The sequence below is a fragment of the Capra hircus genome, chromosome 3 (genome assembly GCF_001704415.2).
Source record: "Capra hircus breed San Clemente chromosome 3, ASM170441v1, whole genome shotgun sequence".
Lineage (NCBI taxonomy): Eukaryota > Metazoa > Chordata > Mammalia > Artiodactyla > Bovidae > Capra > Capra hircus.
The window spans coordinates 95,312,746-95,337,527 of NC_030810.1; the positions used below are offsets into that span (position 1 = coordinate 95,312,746).

At 41.6% G+C, this 24,782-nt stretch overlaps 1 protein-coding gene across 1 annotated transcript in view; it reads right to left on the minus strand.

Annotated features, from left to right (window-relative positions):
* SPAG17 (sperm associated antigen 17) overlaps positions 1 to 24,782 on the minus strand; it is a 242,972-nt gene that overhangs the window by 366 nt on the left and 217,824 nt on the right. The window contains exons 43-47 of the mRNA XM_018046513.1: positions 24,284 to 24,415; positions 13,915 to 14,051; positions 7,878 to 8,062; positions 5,629 to 5,689; positions 2,838 to 2,982 (exon numbers count right to left, since the gene is read on the minus strand). Of these exons, the coding sequence (XP_017902002.1) occupies positions 2,838 to 2,982; positions 5,629 to 5,689; positions 7,878 to 8,062; positions 13,915 to 14,051; positions 24,284 to 24,415 (660 nt within the window). The remainder of the gene's footprint in view (positions 1 to 2,837; positions 2,983 to 5,628; positions 5,690 to 7,877; positions 8,063 to 13,914; positions 14,052 to 24,283; positions 24,416 to 24,782) is intronic.

Consider the following 24,782-nt stretch of genomic DNA (forward strand, 5'->3'; position numbering starts at 1 on the left):
CTATAGGCACCATCAAACCATAACCAGGTCCCAGACCACATCAACATGCAGATTTCACGCTTTTTTGGTACAAAGGGGAAGGAATAGATCTTGAGAAATAGGCTATAAACTATCATTGTTGACCCTGGAAGTAGGCTAAAGATTTAGTAAAACTCTTTTTCCATTTCTCTGTGCCAGACAGATGGTCTCTAATCTGTAAGCAAGGAAATAGAAATGTTATTAGAATAAATGCAAAATTATTTAATTGCTGTGATCATCAGCAGGAATTCAGTTAGTCAGTTAGTTATTAGATTCAGCATCTAATAACTTGTGTGAAGAGGACGTAATTCCCAGAGTGGGGAAATCCTTCTCAGTGAGGTCTTTCCTGACTACTCATTTTAAATTTTAGTCCTTAACACTCCCTGAACTTCCTTTCCTATGTTGTCGCTGTTGTTTAGTCTCTAAGTTATGTTTAACTCTTTGCAACCGCATGGACTGTAGCCCACAAGGCTACAGATCTCTGTCCATCAGATCTTCCTGGAAAGAATACTGCAGTGGGGTGCCATTTCCTTCTCCATGTGCTTCCTTTCCTGTTACATTTTCTATTTCTTACATTGTACTTATCACCATTAGAGTCCACGTTTCACTTATTTGGTCTACTGTCTGTCTTCCTACTGGAATGTAAGCTACATAAAGGCAGAGATTTGTCTCCTGTTCATTGCCGTATCCCTGATGCCTAGCACTTTAGGGACACTTATGATCTTTGAAAGAATGAACATGCGTGCTCAGTTGCTAAGTCATATTTGACTCTGTGACGCCTTGGACGGTAGCCCACCAGGATCCTCTGTCCGTAGGATTTTCCTGGAAAGAATACTGGAGTGGGTTGTCAGGGTATCTTCCTGACCCAGGGATTGAACTTGCATCTCTTGAGCCTCTTGCATTGGCAGGCAGGTTCTTTACCACTGAACCACCTGGGAAGCCCATAAACAAATGAATACAAGTCCACTTCTATTGAATCAAGATTGCCTGACACAATTCCCCTAATTTCTCTTTCACCTCAGAATGTCTAGACCCTTGCCCATCTTTACCCTCTCCCTTGCCAAGATTAACCCTTTAGCTCTGTTCTTGATTATCCTTTCGCCCCCTTTTGGATATTGCTGCCTCAGTTCTCTTATTCATATTTTTAATATTTCTCTTCTGATCCATTCTTTCTCGCCTACAAGCATACGAAATATACTACACTAAACTGAAAATCTCTCCTTTGCTCTGTTCCCTCTCCAAGTCTGAGACACCATATTCTCTTGCTCTTTTCTTCAATAATAAATTGAAAGTGTATCCATACTCAATATTTCTGCTTTCTCAACAGGCAGCCATTCTTTATGTTTTGCAGTTTTTTCGTCCCAACAAAATCTAGCGGTTCTACGTAAATCAGAATCCTCCTTGACATCTCCATAGCATCTGTCAACTATGTCCATGTTTTCCTTGAAATTCTTTGAGATATTTCACATGTTGCCAATTGCTTGTTCTATCTCTCCTGGGTTCTCTTTTTTTCCCTCCTGCTCCCTAAACAAACCCAAATTTCTACTCATTTCCCCCATACTTTCTATCACCACTTCTGCAGCTGACAATTAACATTATTATATTTCCAACTCTGACTCCTCAACTGAGACCCACTACTAAATCTCCATGATTCATTACCTGAACCTCAACACTTTCCAGTGAACTCTACGTCCTCTAACTTCCTTTTCTTAATGGGTTCCACCTTAGGTTTTACAGTACCCCATGCCAAAGGTCTTTCACCCACGTCCTTCTTTCATATCTACTGTTGCCACACTATAGTTCTTGTCCTTACACTTGACGGCTTGCTGAAGGAACCTTCTAATGGTTTGTTGCATATCCAGTATCTCTTCTCCTTCAACATAGCCTGTATGATAACAATGAATTCATTTTTATAAAGACATGCTGATTATATCACCCAGTCGATCAGAATTTCAATGATTCAGTGTTGCTTATATAATAAGGTTTAAGCCAAGAATTCAAAATCTCCCACAACTTGGTTCCAACCAGCTTTGCCACTATATTATTAATACTCTAAGCTCTCAACAAATTGAACTCCCTGCTTACCCTCCTGAACAACTGGAGCTTTCCTATTGCTACAGTTTTGTTCATTCTTCCTAAGCCTCTTTTCATCAAAAGTTTTTGTATTCTACAAGACCCAGCTCAAAAATCAAATAGATATACCTATAACACAAAGTGGTATATGATTCATACTATTAGAGTTACAATACAGGAATCAAGTGTGAAAATTTTATTCCTGCTACCAGCTTATGTAGCTTTTTAAGATAGAGTTCAATTTTCACTTTTATATTTGATAAAATATTTCATACAGGACATTGCATATACAAGGCTCTTGGTATATCTATATATTCTACATACAGGGGATACCAATATGAAGGAATGTGTGTACAATTCAATACTTATTCATTCTCTTTTTATAATAAGGTATCTTCTATCCCCCAAGAAGATGACCAGGTTTTTTTCTTAAGACAAAGACTTGCTTTTTAAAAAATTTCTGACTGTTTGATACCCCAGAGATGGCCAATAATATTGAGATTTATCCAACTTAAAGTTACATGTACTATGTGTCAGGCACTTTGCTAGATGCTTTCAAAAATGAATGAAGACACAAGTCTCTGTCCTAAGAAATTTAACTCTATGGTTTTAAAACTAGAATAAATGAAGCTACAGAGGGCAGATGTGAGGGGATTAGGAAACACCATTTTGACCTCTGTGTTCTCCTTGCTCGAACGTAATTTTTACACTATATGTGGTGACTCAAATTGAACTTTAAAGGATATTTGCTTCCACAGGTAAGAACAGGACGTCATGCTCAGTCATAATCTCTATATTGTGAGAGATGTGAGCCAATCCCTTGGTGCCATCCTCCCCGACAGCCATGGCGAATAACTCCACTCTCAGGTCTGCCTGCAAACCAGCCGCCACCTGAAATGCACAATGGAGCTTCAGAATCAGACATACAGAAGCTCAAAACTTTACCATGATTCTGAGCACGTTATTCAAACTCTCCAATCCAGCGTCCTCATCTCTCAGTTTGGCACAAAGGAATGACTGCTGTTTCAGCATTTAGAAGAATTACTTCATGGATTAGTTAGGTAGATTTCCATTGAGTAAGTGGGACCCAGGATAAATTTTGGAGAAAGTCAGGTGCCATTTAGGAAAAAGCATGAGGAAACTAAATGCCAGGGTGCTGGAGGGCAAACTCTTAAGATGTCTGTAACTGTGCTATTTCTTGAATATCAGTAGTGAGGTTCTATTTATTGTCATCTCTGTGAACAAAGATAAATTTAATCAAAGATAAACATAAATTTAATCTTAAATTTAAGAGACCAGGTGAATCCCACAGTTCCTGTGCCCGTGTCCCACGGTTTAGCATATTCCTACTGTAGGACTTGTAACGTGGCAAAGCCAGTAGAGGGAGACAGAATTAGTTTAAATGCCAAACTGCTTAGATCCGAAAGATACATGGAAGAGGGTGTATCAGCAAAAAAGAAACCTGATAGACCATGAAGGAGAAACACAGCAAGGAATGGGCTTCTTGCTTTGTCCCCTGAAAAGAATATACCATCTAAGCCAAGAAGGAAAGGGCTGTTTATGTTTGGAAGCCACCTCCCTAGGAGGTGGGTTAAAAAGCCAATGTGAGAACAGTTATCTGGAAAAAATAAATCAGAAACCACCACATGGAAAGCAATTAGGTACGAATATACAGTTTTTTTCTTCAATTGGGTTTTATAAATACTAGAATTGAAAAACGTTTCGGTTTTTTTTTCAGTGCCGTGCTTGCGGACGTCTGCATGCTGGAGGGTATCCAGCAGCTTCTGAGAACCAGGCCCTCAGCCCTCCAAGCCCAACAATCAGAGCAGGGCTGGGGGATGACGACGCTGCACGAGGGGAGCTGGAGGGCTGCCATAACACAGGTCCACCTGGGTTTGGAGTGCATTCATGTGGTGCTGGCAATGAACCAAGCTGAACAGTGGTGAGATTTAGATACAGAGAAGTCTAAGGGCTACATTTTTCTGCCAGAGCCAAAACTACCATCAGAAAGAAAAAAGGTATAGAGTGAGCTTGGGTTTTTAGTACATATAAAGGTTGATCTAGCAGTCATTTAGGGTTTTGGCATAATCCCTACTTAAAATGAAAAAGATTTGCTAACTTCCCAGAACAGTGGGAGAAAAGCTTGCTTTAACTGTGTTTTTGCTCTATGTTGTGAAGATTCTGAAATTCTGACATGGGACAGTGATGAAGTGTTTCAGAGAGGTACTCGTAAATTAGTGGATTGAATCCCCAAAAGGATGTCTGTTTTGGAATTGCAGTCTGCATATTACTGTTTTATAGATCATAACATATTGGAGCTGCAAGAGGGCTAAGAAATGATCAGTCTAAGCTCCTTTTATAGATGAGGAAAGCAAGGCGCAGAGGATTAACCAACGGCATCACAGAGCTGCTTAGTAGCACAGTTACAAGAAACCAGCTGACTTTGCACTATAGCCAACCGATTCTTCTGTGTCAACACACAGCAACTGTGACTGCTTTTAGATCTTGGGATTCAGTCAGCACAATGTGCTGGTTATGGGACTGGATGCACTCCCTCAGAGTTCGCATGAGCCTGTGCAGACCCCATCGGTGATAAATGGCTCATTTATCTACCAGTCTTCTTATACCATCTGTTACTCAGTCACACATCTCTTGAGTGCCCAGCATGTGCCTGCTTTGTATACTTCTTATGTGTCTCACTCATTTTTAACATCTCCTGTAGCCTGGCACTATTGCTGGCATATGGGAGGAGCTCAAAGCTTGTTAAATGAGATGACGAGAGTGTTAAAGCAAACGATGATATACTGCCCAAGAAATAAAAGTCAAGGTTGATGAGTGTGATTTTATTATATTTTGAGATAATCTCTTGTTTAATCATACTACACCTCTGAAATTATATTTTGAAGTAAGTGGCAATACACATTTTATACTAAATATAATGTATCAAATAAAATCAGAACAGTTTGACATTTTGAAATTCATATTTTCAGAGATTTTTGGAGAAATGAGACAGATGGTTAATTTAAATATGCTACTATTTCTTAATATGTCATTACAATTCTCTGACAAATACTAGGAGAACAGAACAGATTTACATAAAATGTAAATAATGGAGTATTTATTTTTTCCAATGACTTTTCACTTTGCAGAAGGATTTGTCACAGGATATCTTTAGGTAATCAGTTTACCAAATGCATGTTAAATCATATTTTAATTTTTTAAAAAAGTATTTTCAGACAACTGTATAGAATTGCACTACTGGGGCAAGTGAAGTGAACTTCAGAAATGGTTCCATAGCTGGAAGTTTAATTCTACGTACACATAGGAGTGCTTATGTTTGTTACATGAAATGAGTGACAACAGCCAGAGAGTGTACCAGCGCCAGGAATCTGCTGCTTATGATACTAGAAAAAGTCGACTTATCAACGGCTTAAACTGAGTTGGTAGAATGGCGCAAAAGCTCACTTCACTGGAAACATATACATATCTGCATGCACACACATATGGACACACACAAGACACAGCACATGGACTTACAGGCCCAGGTTTGTAAGTCACTTTCAGTCCCGTGCTGGGTGGAGGCTGCTTCACCCTAAACCTACCAGGAAAAAAAGATGGGAATAAATTGATGCCATAATGAAAAACATGAGCACGAATGAACTGGGAAGTAATAAAATCAGGAAGGTGTTAATATTGGCTACACGGGAGCAGGGGGTCCAGACTAGTAGAAAAACATTCTAATATCCAGTTGGAAGGAGAATCTGGGGCCTGTTTCACAACTGCCTTTCCAACAGTTTTCATCGGCGTCAAACTGACTCCAAACCGGGTTTCAACCCTTTGTTATCAGATGCTGACGAGCAGCCTGGGCCTGGGCAGAGGGTTGTGAACGTTTGGCTGGCGTGTGCACCGCAGCGTAGCCGCCAGCATGAACACAAATGCTGACTGCCAGATCATTAAGCTGAAGAATAAAGGCTCTTTTGGAAAGCAGTGGAGCATGGGAGCCAGTCTTGCTCTGTCGTGGTATGGGGTTTGCATGTTTGGGGAGAAGAGAAACAGAAAAGGCTCAGAAAATGTAGGAGAACTTGAAAAGCCCTGGACTCACACATGGTACTTGTTGATCTCTTCCCCTTCCTGCGGTTTGTGGGCTCTGCCTGAAGGTTAAAGACCTGGAGTAAATTAAAATGTCAAGGGCAGTCGATCTCCATGTTGACCCCAACTGGGCTCCCTCTACCATCCGCTTTGCTATCTGTCCTGTAGTGGCTGATCTGAACAAGCTGAGCAGTGACATCTATAAAACTAAAATTCTATACTGGACACACAGGGTCTCCTTGGGTGAGTTTAACTAAGTTTGAGGTTGACTCTCCATTTGTCCCCACCCATTTTGTGGCAACAACCCCAAAAAGCAATGATGTCTGATCTGGTGGTGTGATCCCCTCCAGTTTCTTCCAAGGAAATGAACATGATCCCTGAAGTTGAGGACCTGCCTCAACTAAAATGGGACAGTGATCTTCTCAATCAGATGCTCCTGTAGCTATGCCCTGTCTGACTTCCAATCCTGAGTCTAGAATCATAAATGCTCTCAAAGGACTTGTTAGTGACACTGAGAATAACTCTGCACTCTGAAATATACATGTATCCCATTTTTATGGGGGTAAAGTTCCCCACAATCCTGATGCTTACTACAAAATAGTACAGAGGAGATTTTGTAATTGGGAATTGTCTTGGAATAGATGTGGACCCAATGGGAAGGACTGATCTCCCACAAGAAGCAGTGACCACAGCTGTGTTGATAAAGCAAGGTGCTCCAAAGAACTGTCACTCAGGGGATGAGAGATCTACCCTTGCTGAAGCCTACAAGACCTTTTAAGACAAGTTACTCAGTTCCCTTATATCATAACAGTCTCCAAGATCTCTACACACTTTAAGATTCTATTGGTTTTGACCTGGAAATGAAGGACTGAAGTGACTTTCTTGTCACTTAATGCCAGATAGAGTATATTTTCTGTTGGGAATACAGACTGTGAGTTAAGTTATTTGCTATTAATTTTGAGTCACATCATTAGAGTCAAAGTGACCTTGATGATTAAGGGTTAATTTTTTCCTTTTTGCCTCAATTATGCAGAATTAACATAATTAAAATCATGTTTAGATCACAGAGTGTCAACAAATATTAGTTGGTGTTATAGTTGGTGGTGGATTTGAGAAATGGACTTTCAAGTTTTCCACATTAGTTATTGTTTTGTGTATTGTTTATTGTAACACTTGTACAGCTTCTCTTTGATTTTTTGCTGGGACATATCAGGTCTTGAGGTGCTCCTACTAAAGTAAGAATAATCACTAATGGTAAGGCAAAGAAATGGGTCTTCCCTGATGGCTCAGAAGTAAGGAATCAGCCTGCAATGCAGGATATGTGGGTTCAACCCTCAAATTGGGAAGATCCCCTGGAGGTTATCAAACTGGCAAACCACTTCAGTATTCTTGCCTGGAGAATCCCATGGTCAGAGGAGCCTGGTGGGCTACAGTCCAAAGGGTTACAAAGAGTTGGACATGACTGAGCAGCACATAAAGAAATACCTACTGTATAACTGAGGCTTGGTAAATACTGATTTGTTGAAGAATGGATGAATGGATGAATTAGTGAATGGCTGAATGAATGATGTTAAGATTCAAGAGTTCAGGTGTAATTACAGTTCAGTCCAATAAACATTCACTGATGTAGGCTACCAAAGACAAGTCACAGAGCAAGGGAAGGTGATCTGAGCATACACTTGGAGCCTTGGCCTCACCTGCAGAAGTCCACTCCAACATTCTTGAGCTTTACAGTGGTGGCATACGTGTGTCCTTCTTCGAGCACTCCAAATTTCACCACAGGTGGGAGAAGATGGAATCCAAAGGGAGATGAATTTATATTATTAATGGCAGCAGATGCCACAGAGGATGTTCTCACTCTTCCTCCAACAGAATCTTGCGTCTTTGTCGAAAAAGAAATAAAGCAATAAAACAATTGCATTCCCAAGATAATAAAGACATAAGTGACTCATGTTTGACCCCTGGGTTGGGAAGATCCCTTGGAGGAGGAAATGGCAACTCACTCCAGTATTCTCACCTGGAAAATCTCATGGTCAGAGGAGCCTGGTGGGCTATATATATATATATATATAGTTGCAAAGAGTTGACACAACTGAGCAACTTAACATGGAAGATAATGAAAAGGCTCAGGCCCTACACACATACCACCCCCTACCCCCACCCCAGGCCATGCAGCAAAGCATGGAGCAAGCCTCCCCTGCGCTACAACCAGCCTTTAGTCACCACACAGGCATGGCCTTGCAGACAACTGAGTCAGGGCCCGTTTTGCCTCCAGCATGCCCTGGCAGTAGGCCCTACCACAACTGAAAGGCTCAGGCAGCCCACATAAGGACACCCCTCCCTACACAGCTCTGGTGACCAGAGGGAAAAAGGACGCTGGGCCCAAGGGACATCTCCTACATGAGCTGCTTCTACAAGATCAGACACTGTAACCAACCTACTTAACTCACGGAAATAAACAAAGAGAACTGGGCAAAATGAGGACACACAGGAATATGCTCCAAACAAAGGAACAACACATAATCTCAGAAAAAGCGCTGAACAAAGTAGAGGTGATCAGTCCAGCCAATAGAGAGTTCAAGACAAAGATCATAAAGATGCTCACTGAACTCAGGAGAAGAATGAATGAATCCAGCGGAAATTTCAACAGAGAGTTATAAAAAATAATAACCGGGGGTGAAGAATATAATAACTGAAATAAAAATCGCACTAGAAAGAAAACAGTAGACTGGATGATACAGAGGAATGGTTCAGTAACCTGGAACACAGTAGTAAAAATCACCTAAGCTGACCAGAAGAAAAGCGGGAAAAGCAAAAATAAATAAATGAAGATAGTTCAAGGGACTTCTGGGACAATATCAAGCATACTAACAGTTGCAAACAGGAGACCTAGATGGAGAAGAGAAAAGGGGGCAGAGGACTTAGTTGAAGAAATAATAGCTGAGAATGTCACTAACCTGGGAGAAGAAACTAGACATTCAGATCCAGGAAGCACAGAGTGTCCCAAACAGGATTAACCGTAAAAGGCGCATTCCACAACAAATTAGTTAAAGTGCCAAAAATTAAAGATAAAGAGAGAATCTTAGAGAAGGAAGAGAACAGCAACTAATTATGCACGAGCATGACCATAAGACCATCGGCTGACTTTTCAACAGAAACTGTACAGACCAGAAAGGAGGGACATAATACATTCAAAGTGAGGAAAGGGAAAAATCTGCAACCAAGAAGACTCTACTTGGTAGGGCTATCATTCACATTTGAGAGAGAGATAGAGAATTTTGCAGACAAGCAAAAGCTAAGAGAGTTCAGTGCCACTAAACCGGCTTTCCCCGAATGTTAAAGGGACCTCTCTAAGGGAAAAGGCCACAACTATAATTACAAAAACTATGCAAGGAAAAATCTCACTGATAAAGACAGATACGTAGTAAAGGTAGTAGATCAACCACTTATAAAGCCAGCAGGATAGAAGGGTAAAGGATAAAAGCAGGAAAATTATGTATATCCACAATGAGGAGTGAAGGGGTACAGAAAACAAAAAGATGTAACACAGCTGACATCAAAACACAAAATGTGTGCGTGTAAGGGGAGAGGTGAAGAGTTGTTAGCATGCATTCAAACCCAGGATATTATTCACTTAAAATAATCTTGTCTGTGTGTGTGTTTGTGTATATATGGTTGTATGTTATAATATATGAACCTCATGGTAACCACAAACCTATAAAATATACTCACACAAAAAAGAGAAAGGAATCCAAACATAACACTAAAAACAGTAATCAAAGGGAAGAGTCTAAGAATGAACAAAAAAGAACTATAAACACATGAAAAAAATGAACAAATTGTCTGTAAGTACATACCTATCAATAATACTTCAGTGTAAATGTACTAAATGTTCCAATCAAATGACAGAAAGTGCTTTAATGGATAGAAATCAGGACCCATACAAATGCTGCCAACAAGAGCTTCACTTCAGATTTAAAGACACAGACTGAAAGGGAAGGGATGGAAAAAGGTATTCCATGCAATGGAAACAAAAAGAAAGCCAGGGTAGCAATACTTACATCGGGAAAAGTAGACAGTAAAACAAAGACTGTCACGAGACAAAGAAGGACATTATATGATGATGAAGCCTAGAAATAAACACACGCTTTTATGGTTAGTCTATGACAAAGGCAAGAGTTACAGTGGGAAAAGACAGCCTTTTTGATAAATGGTGTTGGGAAAACTGGACAGCTCCATGCAAGATAATCAAAGTGGACTACTTCCTCACATCATATCCAAAAATAATACTTAAAATGTATTGAACACTTAAATATAAGACCTGAAACTATAACACTCCTAGAATAAAACAGAAACAACATGCTCTTTGGCATCAATCTTAGTAGCTTTTTTTTGGGTATCTGCTTCTTCATGTAAGAGAAACAAAAATGAACAAATGAGACTACAACAACCTAAACGTTTTGCATAGTGAAGGAAACTGTCAACAAATTATACATTGCAGTACTGAATGGGAAAGGATATATGTGAACAATATATCAGATAAAGGGGTAATAGCCAAAATATTCTTGCCTAGAGAATCCCAGGGACAGAGGAGCCTGATGGGCTGCCGTCTATGGGGTTGCAGAGTCGGACATGACTGAAGCGACTTAGCAGCAGCAGCAGCATCAAAAATATATAAAACATTCAAACAATTCACATCAAAAAGTCAAGCAACCCAATTAAAAAATGGACAGAGGACCTGAAAAAACTTTTTTTTTTTTCCCAAAGAAGACATACATATAGGATAGGTAACAGATACATGAAAAGATGCTCAGCATGACTAATCATTAGGTAAATGCCAATCAAAACCACGAGATGCAACCTCATGCCTATCAGAATGGTTATCATCAAAAAGATATCAAATAACAAGTGTTGGCAAGGATGTGGGAAAAAGGGAATCCTCATACACTGTTGATGAAATTGTAAACTGGGGCAGCCATTATGAAAAACAGCATAAAGGAAATTTAACAGAAACTACCATATGATCCAGCAACTTTACTTCTGGATATTTACCCAAAGAAAATAAAATTACTAATTTGAAAAATTATATCCACACCAATATTTGTTGCAGCATTATTTATAATAGCCAAGATATGAAAGTAACATATATTTAAATGCTCACTAATAGACAAATAGAAAAAAAGATATATATATACATATATATGAATATATATATTCTTATATATACACACACACAGAATATTCCTCAGCCATAAAAAAAGAAATCTTGTCATTTTCAACAACACGGATGAATCTGCTGCTGCTAAGTCACTTCAGTCGTGTCCGACTCTGTGCGACCCCATAGACAGCAGCCCACCAGGCTCCCCTGTCCCTGAGATTCTCCAGGCAAGAACACTGGAGGGGGTTGCCATTTCCTTCTCCAATGCATGAACGTGAAAAGTGAAAGTGAAGTCGCTCAGTTGTGTCTGACTCTTAGCGACCCCATGGACTGCAGCCTACCAGGCTCCTCCGTCCATCTAGAGGGAATTATATTACGTAACATAATTCAAAGAAAAGGCAATATTATATGTCACATATGTAGAGTCTAAAAAACAAAACAATCAAAACAAAATGAAAATAGACTCAGATACAAAACACAAATGGGTGGTTGACCAAAAGGAAGGGACTGGGGGGATGGAATAGGTAAAGGGGGTTAAGAGATACAAACATCCAGTTATAAAATACATAAGGCACAGGAATATAATGTAAGGAATACAGTCAATAATACTGTAATAACTTTGTATGGGACAGATGGTGACCATTTCATAATGTGTGAAATGATACAAAGTATCAAATATAAGTATCAAATACAAAAAATTTGATACAAGTATCAAATCTCTATGTGGTACAAATGAAACTAACATAATCTTGTCAGTCAATTATATTTCAGGTAAATAAAGGCTCTGTCACTGGAGGAAAAGAACTGCCTGGCTAGGAGAGGAAATGAACATTTATGGTCTACGTAATCCTTATCACAGCACAGTAAGGAAGTATTTTAGGCTTTAAGGATACGGAAGTTCAAGTTCAGAGAACTGGAAGACAGATAGCTTGCTCAAAGTGGTAAGTGGCAGACTAAAGTTTCAGACTCAAATTTACCTGGTTCCAAAGTTGGTGCTCTTCCCTCTGTGCCTGTGGTTATCCTAATTTAACTTCTATCAGAACCACCAGGAAGACCGGTTAAGACACCAGTTGATGACTCTACTCCCAGAGTTTCTCCATTAGTAAGTCTGGGATGGGCTGGGGTAGAGCAGTGGTCCCCAAACTTTCTGGCACCACAGAACAGTGTCATGGAAGACAATTTTTCCACAGATGGGGCAGGGGTAGATAGGGATGGTTTCTGGATGATTCAAGCGCATTATATTTATTGCATACTTTATTTCTATTATTATTAAATCAGTTCCACCTCAGATCATCAGGCATTAGACTCTGGAGGTTGGGGACCTCTGGAGTAGAGAATAGCTAGGTGCAGAGGGGAAGGGCCTACAAAGATAAGGGAAACCTGGTCTGCAGAGGAGCATTGTCTACTGAGAACAAATTGCTGACTCCACCCCCCAAATTTCTCCACTAGCACATCTGGGATGGAGCCCATGAATCTGCACTTATAACAAGTTCTCAGGTATTGCCAGTGCTGACAGTCAAGTAATCATGCTTTGAGAACCATTGCCCTATGCAGTTATTTCCTAAGTCAGCAGCATTGACCTCACCTGGGGGCCTGTTAAAACTGCAGACTCTCAGGCTTCACAGCAGACCCAGTGAGACAGAATCTATATTTTAACAAGGTTCCTAAATAAAGCACATGTACATTAAAGTTTGAGAAGCACTCCTACCACATGTCAAGTATACACATTGCAGTACATTCTCTGACTGCAGTGAACACAGTGTGCCATGAAATTTCTAAAGGAGGACTATCAAAACTTGGTTGGTGGGCTCTAGGAAAGCTTTCCAGCATAGCTGAGATGGATCTCAGAGGCTCTGAGGAAGGAGTTTGGTACTTTGAAAGAACTAATAGAAGGCCACAATGGGGGAAGTATAATGAGTCTGGAAAAGCGTGAGGGTAAAGAAGCAAATGGAGCCATGCCTTGCAGTCACACTAAGTCATCTGGATTTTATCCTAAGAGTATTGAGAAGGGTGCCCAAGTGATCCCCTTAGCCAGCAGTGGGCTGCTAAGAAAAGAACATTCATCAGTAGCATCTGCCAATTTCTACGGCAGGAGAACTCCAAGCACGACTGACTGCAAACTGGTTGTGATTTAGTCGCTAAGTCATGTCCAACCTTTCTGTGACCCCACGGACTGTAGCCATCCAGGCTCCTCTGTCCATGGGACTTCCCAGGCAACAATAGTGGAGTGGACTGCCATTTCCTTCTCCAGGAGATCTTCCTGACACAGGGACTGAACCCGACTCTCTAGCACTGCAGGTGAGTTCTTTACCACTGAGCCACCATGGAAGCTTGCCAACTACAAGCTAGTGATGGCTTAACAGCGGCTCATCCAATTCTTCTCATGAGCCTATACGAGTTGACTCTAGCAAAGCACTGCCTTGGTTTATCCCTGTGTGCCCTGAAGCCCTTCATGTTGAGATAGTTTGTATACCAAATAGCAGTTACATGGTGGCTGGAAATCAGTAACTTCAGTCAACCAGGAATACATAAAGCTCTAACTGGCTCTGGCAGATTTATTTCCAAGTCTGTTTTACCTTTGTGAGAGGCTGAGACTTGGGCTTGGAACTCAGCAAGTAGTGAGGTAGCCTCACTTTCTGTTTTCTTGCTTGTCCTGCCACATCCTGCAGCATTGACTGGGTTGGGATTTTCAGAGGCATACACGATTCTGGTTCTGTTAGAGAGAACACTGAAATTACACCATGTGATATTGTTTCCAAAGACATCCAACGTCATACCAGGGGCCAGAAGAACACAGAACCTAACTTGGGACATTTTCTTTTCTTCTTAAAAAGCTTGTGTACTCTCTGCGGCGCCATGGACTGTAGCCTGCCAGGCTTCTCTGTCCATGGAAATTTCCAGGCAAGAATACTGGAGTGGGTTGCCTTTTCCTACCCTAGGGGATCTTCCGGATCCAGGGATCAAACCAGTGTCTTCTGCATCTCCTGCATTGGCAGGCAGATTCTTTACCACTAGCACCACCTGGGAATTCCCTTACAGGAATAAAGGCTTTTATTAATTCTACTGTTTGATCTACATTTTACAACAAGATTTTACCTAATATTGGTTCTCAGAATAACCCTAAGAGATAAGCAGGGCAGATGCTATTCACATCATGTTTTTTAAATAAATGAGAAAAATCAGATTCTAAGAAATCGAGTGACTTGCCTATAAATCAACAAGGTACGGTTCAATAAAATGTTGACTCTCAGAGATTTCTTAAAACTAATGAGCATAAAAATCTTAAGAATTTCTTTGTTTCAACTAGTAAGTTTATCGTTTGAAAAGAGGGTAGAGTTATCATGGATAAATTAAGCCAGGAAATTAAATCCCCCAGATCACTAAATCTGGTGAAGGAATGAGCCAAAGTAGATACTCTACATAGCTGCAGTTGCGTGTATTTCTCTAAATATCCAGGAGGTTTAATAAAAATTGTGCTTTAGGTCACCTTTTTAAAACATCCTTTCTTGAGTTTGAATCATCAAGAGAGGAAAGGGAAGGAAAGCAACGTCTGAGCGTCCACTGTCTGCAGGCAAGCACCACATGTACGTTAACCATGCACTGTCTGTCTGTATGTCTCCTGCATTGCAGGCAGGTTCTTTACCATCTGAGCCCCCAGGGAAGCCCCAGCTTTTCACTCGTTCTCAAGTCCTCAAAGCCAACACAGGCCCTTGACCAAGATGTTTCCTGAAGCTAACTGGGATGACCCCGTCTTATCCGCAGGGTTACGGGTCTGGAAGAATCAGAATTTTTAACCCCTCTGGACATGTCCCTGCCACATGGCTATAGCTCGTTCTTTGTAGGAGAGGACAAAACCACACAGGGACGAGCAGGGATGTGACAACATGGAGAAAGCCCAGGAAGACAGGCAATCAGATGCAAACACTCTCGTGAAAAGCCTGCATGAATGTATCCAGTCATCCCTGGGCTAGCACGTCCCTGGGCTACTTTTCTTCGATTTGAGCATTAACAAGCACCATCCCATCCCGTGTTTTGTTGTTCAATGAGTTTGAGTTTCAGTTCTCAAACTGAAGAGTCCTTACTAAGTCCACAAGGAATACACTCCCAATAGTGTGAGATAAGAGAAGATGTTTCTTGGTCTCTGCCCCTGGTTCCTGGCACAGTGTTCCCAAATCTCTTTTAATTTCCTAAATGATAAGAGTACCAGGAGCATCTTTTGATATTTGGTCCTTGCTCCTGATTCCTGATACAGAGCTCCTAAATCCCTTGGAATTTCTTGGGGGATAGCAGTTTCTTCTGATCTGAATTAAGTGACTTCTGGTGGGCTCCTGGATAGCTTCAGGATGGGGGCTGGTCATCAGGAAAACCAAGCCATGATGAGAAGCTTGGAAATTGCAGCCTCACTGAAGAAGATGGGATACGGGGATGGAGTTCATTATGCCCACATGATGAAGTCTCCACAAAAATCCTACAGCATGGAGTTTGGAGAGTTTCCAAGCTGGTGAGCACATGCCAGGAGGGTGCTGCACCCCAGTCCCACAGGGACAGAAGCCACTGCTAAAGCATTCCAGACCTGGAGCTGCGTACCTCTCCCTACATCTATTCATCTGTGCCATTTATCATGTCCCTTATTATATAATAATATCTGAGCTCTGTGAATTGTTCTAGCAAATTAGGGAAGCATAAGAGGAGGTCATGGGAACCCCACTTTATAGCTGACTGGTTACAAGCACAAGTGACAACCTGGACCTGCAATTAGCATCTGAAGTGGATGATGGGGAGCCTTGTGAGACTGAGCCTTTAGCTTATAGAGTCTGTGCTACTCTGGTTAGTTTAAGGACTGAATTCTAGGACACCCAGTTGGTGTTGTAGAATTGCTTGGTGTAATAAAAGTTCACACATATCTGGTCACAGAAGTGCTCTGTATGAGTTGCGAGTTTTTCCTACACAGCTACCCAGTGTGTCCCCAATTCATCTGTGCATCTTAATCCCCTGGGCTGACTCTGGAAAAATAGGGATTCCCTAGCCACATGCCAGATAAGCTGTATTTCAGGCCAGAACAGAATCAGAATCTCCAGTGATGGAGATCATTGATCAGTGTTCTAATATATTTACTCTCTTTTGTCTCTATTGCCTACATAGACAGCAATCATGATGGCCTGATGCACCTTGTTTGTATTTCTTACCATATGCATATTTCTGTCTTATAGGAATGCATTTTATCAGTCTGATGGGGACCAAACAATCGTTCATTCTATTATTATTAATAGTAAATGCTGATATGGAGTTTCTCATGAGTTAGGCACTGCTGTAAGCATTTTACATATATTAAATTTAATCCTCACAACACTGTGATGTATATAACATTTTATCCTCTTTATAGAAGAGAAAACAGGAAGATATAGAGGGGTTAAAGAGCATGTCACTGCGACTTCGGTCCAGTGGTTAGAATTCCACACTTCCACTGCAGGGGGCGTGGGTTCAATCCCTGGCAGAGGAACTAAAAGCTATTTGTAGCTCGGCCAAAAATAAATAAATCAATGATTGAAAAATTAAAGAGTGGATATATGTTATGTTGGGCTTCCCTGGTGGCTTATATGGTAAAGAGTCCAACTTCAATGCAGGAGACATGGGTTCAATCCCTGGGTTGGGAAGATCCCCTGAAGAAAGGAATGGCAACCCACTCCAGTATTCTTGCCTGGGAAATCCCATGGATGGAGTATCCTGAGTCCATGGGGTTGTAAAGAGTCAGACACAAGTGAGGGACTAACACTTTAACTTTCATATGTATATGTATAATTGATTCACTTTGCTATAAAAACCTGAAACTTACATAACATTATAAATCAACTACACTCCAATAAAATTTTTTTTAAAAAAAGCATGCTTACTGTAACACAGTTATTATATGAGGGGTGAGGTAGAGCCTTTACATAAGTTATTATATAAGTCATATTAGATACCTGTCATTATATAAGACATATAATTATATATAAGTCATTGTCAGTATATAAGTCATAGTTATCATATAAGGAGTTAGGTGAGCCTTAGCTCTGCTTTTTACCAGGTGTGTTTCAGTCGCTCAGTTGTATTCAACTCTTTGTGACCCCATGGACTGGGGCCTGCCAGGTTCCTCTGTCTATGGAATTCTCCAGGCAAGAATACTGGAGTGGGTAGCTATTCCCTTCTGCAGGGGATCTTTCCAACCCAGGCATCGAACGCAATACCACCACCCATAATAGATGAATTACTATTCACTGAGCCTACCTAGGGCTTCGTACAGATGGGGATAGAAGAGGGGGTATTTGAGGGGCTTGAAGCAGCAGCTGGTCATCAACTGATACAGAGGAATTTTAGTATTTGAACAGCTGGGATGGTCCAACTAGTGGTATCATCTGAAATTGTGGCCAGACTTCACACAACTGAAGAACCAATAATGGTTCCCTCCCTGTTTCTATGCTGAAGTCAACCGCAGTATTTATGCACAATAATGTTGTTTTTATTTTTTTTACTTCCCCTCAGAGCATGGCTTTATTTACGTCGTCTCTGAGCATGGCTTCCCTGTAGGTGGGGCTCATTTCTTTGTCCACTGACTCTAAGCTCGGCCTTAGGACTTGCTCTGACCCACAAATGTGTGTCTAAGTGGCTGAGCCAGTTCTGAGCAGAGGCTGAGAGGGGCCTCATGGCATCCGTCACATCAATTCATGGCAAATAGATGGGGAAACAATAGAAACAGTGACAAATTTTATTTTTGAGGGGTTCCAAAATCACTGCAAATGGTGACTGCAGCCATGAAATTAAAAGATGCTTGTTCCTTGGAAGAAAAGCTATGACCAGCCTAGACAGCATATTAAAAAGCAGAGACATTACTTTGTCAACAAAGGTCTGTCTAGTCAAAGCTATGGTTTTTCCAGTAGTCATGTATGGATGTGAGAGTTGGACCATTAAGAAAGCTGAGTGCTGAAGAATTGATGCTTTTGAACTGTGATGTTGGAGAAGACTCTTGAGAGTTCCTTGGACAGCAAGGAGATCCAACCAGTCCATTCTAAAGGAAATCAGTCCTGAATATTCATTGGAAGGGCTGATGCTGAAGCTGAAACTCCAATACTTTAGCCACTCAGTGCAAATAACTGACTTATTGGGAAAGACCTTGATGCTGGGAAAGATTGAAGGCAAGAGGAGAAGGGGATGACAGAGGATGAGATGGTTGGGTGGCATCATCGACTCTATGGACATAAGTTTGAGTAACCTCTGGGAGTTGGTGATGGACAGAGAAGCCTGGCATGCTGCAGTTCATGGGGTTGCAGAGTTGGACAACGACTGAGCGACTGAACTGACTGAGAGGGGCAGCCCACAATCCACCTCTCCTGAGCTCCAACCCTTTGCCCTGAAGGCAGCCAGCCACAGAGGGAGGGGCCCCTTAAGTGTGGGAGGGGAATACACCCAAGCCCTCCCTGCTGCTGCTGGTGTGCTGGAAAAGAGCTTAACAACTGCCTCCCTGGAGAAAAACTGTCCTACTTGGTATACTTTGCACATTTGTGGCATTTGCTGATTTCTCACTGTGGCTGACTCAAGCTCTCAATGTGGTGTCACTGAACGTGGGGCTGGGATGAGAGAGTGCCATCAGCTCTCAAGGGCCTGGTGCCAAGCCCAGAACATGCCTCCTGCAGTCTGGAGAAGGCTGCACAGTTGGCCCACAGCCCCTGAAACTGGTTTATGTCACCATAGGATTTTTCACAGTGTTATCACAGTGAATGCTGTCAAATTCATTTTTATATCATCAAATCTAAATCTCCTCTAGCTGATTCTACCGTATTTTCCAAGCATTTCTTGTACTATTATCAAATAAGAATAATCTACTTACATTTGTTTCCAGTTCATTTCTACTCAAGCTTTGAACACATTCTTTCCTTTCTTCTTTTTTTTTTTCAGTATAAAATACTCTTTTCTGTTCCCTACATCTGGAGGGCAGTATAATAAACTACAGAGAATTCGGAGTCAAAAAACTCATTTTCTGGCCTTGGCAGAGTCCCAGATTTTCAATGTTGCTTGACTTTCTCTAGGTTTCAGTTTCCTCAAGTGAAATGAGGGCTGTCTCAGGTGATTCCATTTTTAATCTTAAAATCTACGCAACTCTATTTATTCTTTAAGACCACCTCTCCCATAAAACTTTCCCCGCTGCTTGTGTTAATCTCTTCCTACTCTGAACTTCTTTAAACTTTATTGTTTATATTAAAATTTAATTTACCACTTATAGTGGAATCACATCATTGTCTCTATTAGTTCAAGTATTTCAGTATGTAGGGGTGCTGGAAGAAAAGCTACGACAAACCTAGACAGCATATTAAAAAGCAGAGACATTACTTTGCCAACAAAGGTCCATATAGTCAAAGTTATGTTTTTTTCAGTAGTCATGTATGGAGGTGAGAGTTGGACCATAAAGAATGCTGAGTGCAAAGAACTGTTGCTTTTGAAGTGTCATGTTGGGGAAGACTCTTGAGAGTCCCTTGGGCTGCAAAGAGATCCAATCAGTCAATCCTAAAGGAAATCAACCCTGAATAATCATTGGAAGGACAGATGCTGAAGCTGAAGCTCCAATACTTGGGCCACCTCATGTGAAGAGCTGACTCGTTGGAAAAGACCCTGATGCTGGGAAAGATTGAAGGCAGGAGGAGAAGGGGATGACGGAGGATGAGATGGTTGGATGATATCACCGACTCAATGGACATGTTTGAGCAAGCTCCGGGAGTTGGTGAAGGGCAGGAAAGCCTGGCATTCTGCAGTCCCTGGGGTCTCAAAGAGTCCAACATGACTGAATGACTGAACAGCAACAAAAGGGGTGCTGTAGGTTTTTCTTTAGTTTCAAAACATTTTTTTCCTCCTTCAATCACTCCCATTCTTTTGAAGCTCATGCCATCAGACTATTTTATTATTAATAATACCTATGACATCTCCAAGTAGTTGCCAATCACTGACTACCTCAAACATTCCCTTGATTCACTGCAGTTCCAACACCTTAGTTGGTCTTCCCCTTCATCTCTCTTGGTGACATCCCCGGATAACTCTGTCCTCTCTGATTTTTCCATCACCCTGTTTCTTCATCTTTTCCTCTTCTCCACCTCAGAAACTCCCAGGGTCATATCTTTGCCCTTGCCAACACCAATCATTTGACCACTTTTCAGACCTCTGTTTTAAGCCTCCCTCTCTAGATCACCATCTTATTACTCTATCATATCTGCTGAGCAATTATTTGACCTCCTGAGAGCTCCAGTCAACAGACACTGTCACTTTAACCAATGAGTCGCACCTTCTTGCTTTGCTTTCCTGTTTCTCTGGAACAGGTTTCTGTGCTCTCATTACGTCCACTCCTTTGACGTCACACTCGTTCACCTTCCCAATACTGACCCACAACCCTCCTGCCCATGTACCTGTATTCTTTCTCCTCTCTCCTTTCACTGTGGATGAGGTGACCCTACTCACATCCAAGGTCAACTCTGTCATTCAGTTCAGTTCAGTTGCCCTGTCGTGTCCGACTCTATTTGACTCCATGCACTGCAGCATACCAGGCTTCCCTGTCCATCACCAACTCCTGGAGTCTACTCAAACTCATGCCAATTGAGTCGGTGATGCCATCCAACCACCTCATCCTCTGTCCTCCCCTTCTCCTCCCGCCTTCAATCTTTCCCAGCGTCAGGGTCTTTTCAAATGAGTCAGTTCTTCACGTCAGGTGGCCAAACTATTGGAGCTTCAGCTTCAGCATCAGTCCTTCCAATGAATATTCAAGACTGATTTCCTTTAGGATGGACTGGGTGGATCTCCTTACAGTCCAAGGGACTCTCAAAAGTATCCTCCAACACGATAGTTCAAAAGCATCAATTATTTGGCACTCAGCTTTCTTTATAGTCCAACTCTCACATCCATATATGACTGGAAAAACCATAGCTTTGACTCAGGGTCTGCCCCAAAGGTCATGGTCTCTCAGCTTTTTTACACTTTGCTGTCCTGCAATTATGTTCCCTTCTCCTGCATCGTAAGTTCTCTCTTGATGCAGAATTATCATCATTTAGCAAATCAACATGTTCTACTAGTATGTCTAATTAAAAGTGTTTTTTTTTTTTTAATTGGCTGTGCTGGGTCTTAGTTGCAGCACGCAGGATCTTCATTACCACATATGGGATCTTTAGTTGAGGCAAGTAAACTCTTTGCTGTGGCATGCAGGATCTGGCTCTGTGACCAGGGATCATATCTGGGACCGCTGCATTGGGAACATAGAGTCTTAGCCACTGGACCACCAGGGAAGTCCCTACTATGTCTAATTTAAAACAAAACCGAAAACCTCTCACTTAGTAACACAGCTCCCTCCACCTGCAGTCTTTCTTCTTTATTTTTTCAACAAAGCTCTTGGTTCCAGCTATCCATTCCTGCTGCTGCTGTTGGTTCCTCCTTAGCCATTCTATACAGAGCGGCTCCAATCGGCTTCGGTCTCCTCTGTTCCTTGGGGCTTCTCCTGTCTAGATCACCAGTGACCACAATCGTATCCAATTCCACGGTTATTTTTTATCTTCCTCAGCTTTTCAGGGGCATTTAATATATTCAAAACAGTCAGTGATTTTCGCGTTCCCATTTTTCGCCTATGTTGCTGGCTTTCTCTTCGTAGTTGCCTTAACTGGCTCCTCCTCTGCCTGATTTTACATTCCAGAGTTTGCCATAGGGCAGTGGTCGTCAACGCATGATTCTGTATCAGTGACATCAACACCACCTGGAAACTTGTTGCAACTACCAATGCTCAGCCTCGCAACTGGTCACATTGGTTAACCCAGGAATCCCCTTGATTCTTCTTCTGTTTCAGCCCCACATCTGATCAACAAGCAAGCCCTGCTGGCTCAACCTCTGATCACACACACACACACACACACACACACACACACACACACATATATATATATATATACACTGGATATATTTCCAATTAATTTGCTTCTCACCACCTCTGCCTTGAGCCCCTAGTCCAGATCTCTGTCCACGCTCACAAATATCCTCTGTTGCTTCCTCCCTGCTTCCATTTTCTCCAGTCCTCCCCTTTCCCTTCTCATGAGCCACTGTCCACACAGTTGCCAGAGGGATCTTTTTTAAAACATAAGCTTGTCATGTAATGACCCTGCTGCTCAAAACCTTCTGGTGGGGTTTGACTACAACTTCTCTCTGAATGATAGCTCCGTAAAGGATCCACCTGCAAAGCAGGAGACCCTGGTTTGATTTCTGGGTCAGAAGGACCCGCTGGGGAAGGGATAGGCTACCCACTCCAGTATTCCTGGGCTCTGTGGCTCAGCTGGTAAAGAATCCACCTGCAAATATGGGAGACCTGAGTTCGATCCCTGGGTTGGGAAAATCCCCTGGAGAAAGGAAAGGCTACCCCCTCCAGCATTCTGGCCTAGTGAATTTCATGGACTGTATAGTCCATGGGGTTGCAAAGAGTTGGACACGACTGAGCCATTTCCACTTTCACCTCTTAGAATAAAACTCAAAACTCCTCACGGGATCTTACTGCAGTCCCTCTCTCTGACCTCATCTTCCTCTGGCTGTTCCAATGCCCATTTTCTTCCAGGGCCGTGCCTTCTTTTTATTTCTATGTCTTCTCCTCTAAGGTCCTTCATGTTTGCTGTTCCCACTTCCTGGAATATTCCTTTCCCTCAGTCTTTGCATGGCTGCCTCCCTCTTGTCTCTGTTGTCTCAGCTCAAGTGTCCCTTCACAGATGGGCCTTCTAACCTGCTAACTGAGTGGTATCTCTCTCCCCAGATACTCTCCATACATTATGCTGTTACATTATGTGACACCACTTAATATTATCTGAACTTATTTGTTTACTTATTGTCTAGGTCCGCTCATAGTATGTTCAGCTGCATATGACGTTAGCTTAATTGCTGTATTCCCATGCCTAAAACAGTGCCTGACATTGAGTGAGTGAAGTGGAAGTCACTCAGTCATGTCTGACTCTTTGCCAGTCCATGAACAGTAGGCTGCCAGTCTTCTCTGTCCATGGAATTCTCCAGGCAAGAATACTGGAGTGGGTTGCATTCCTGTCTCTAGGGGGCAATGAGTAAGTCACCTCCTAAATGAACAACCCTCACAAGAGACATAAGATTAGAGTCAGGAAAGCAAAAGGACTTGCATAAAGTAAAGCTCTTAGTTCTGACTCATAGATGAAGCAAGATGTTGCTTCTGTAAGAGGTAACTAAGACCCATCAGCTGATCCTCACCTCACTTTCAAAATGGAACATGCCCACAGGAATCAGGGAGTGCAAATTTATCTATACCATTTAAATTATCCCTCCTTCCTTCCTTTCCTTTCTCCCTCTCTCTCTTTCTCCCTTCCTTTCCTTCTTTCCCAATCATATTTAGTTCAGCTGACTTCAGTGAAATCAGTGTAACATGACTCCACAGGAACTAGCTATTACTCTGTAGTATTCCACACTTGAGTTTCCGCTACCCCAATAAGATGACACGCTGTGTAAGACAGATGTTTCTCTTCCAGCACCTGCAGCCCAAAGAAGTATTGAAATCATAGGTAAATCTAAGTCCAACTACCAAGCCACTCATGGCTCAGCTACTAGGTTCCTGACTTTCAGTAAATCACACAAATTCTTAGAACCACGAGGCATAAAATAATAAATGAATCAAAATAAATTGAAGAAATAAAATAACAAATCTCAAAAATTTGTCATTTCTTACCTTCAATCTGGGACTTGTAGTCATTCTCAAAATATTTTTTGAGATACTCTGATGTGCTAAGAAGCCTTACAAAGTCCTGCAGGTTCACGACCCATGACCCACTAGGATTTTTTTCTGTAACTGCCAACCATGCCCCGAGGGCCATTTCCTGTACTCCAAAAAGACATGATGTTCAGTTTTCAGAAGCAGTGAGATAAAGCAATAGACTGCCATACCTTTGATAGATACTGTTAAATTTTCAGTTTGCTTTTGGCTAGCAGGCTCCTTGGTATCTTCAAGGTTCTCTGATTTTGAAACACTAAGTATATCTGAGGATTCCTGTTTTGAAACTTCATTTTTCTGGAAATCTGAAATAAAAAAACCCAAACAAATAATTTAAAGTGATACTTTGGACAGTGATACAATGACTACTAATGTTTGTATTTCAATGAACAAGGTGCTTTCCCCCTACCCTCTTTAAAGAGAGTAAATGGAAGCAAGCCATTAAGAGCCAGGATTTTTCATTATATGATACAATGTTTGCCATTAACAAACAGGATAGTCTCTGTAAGACTCACTCCCAAGGAGCTAGCTGGTTCTTTCTGGGCCTTATGACCAGAGAGTAGTTGTTATCTTGAGTTATGAAACAGAGACCAGGTAATTCAATCTACTTTTACCTGGCAAGAGTAACTGAATTGTCATTTCTTTTTTAAAAAAGTTTCCAATCTTAAGTCC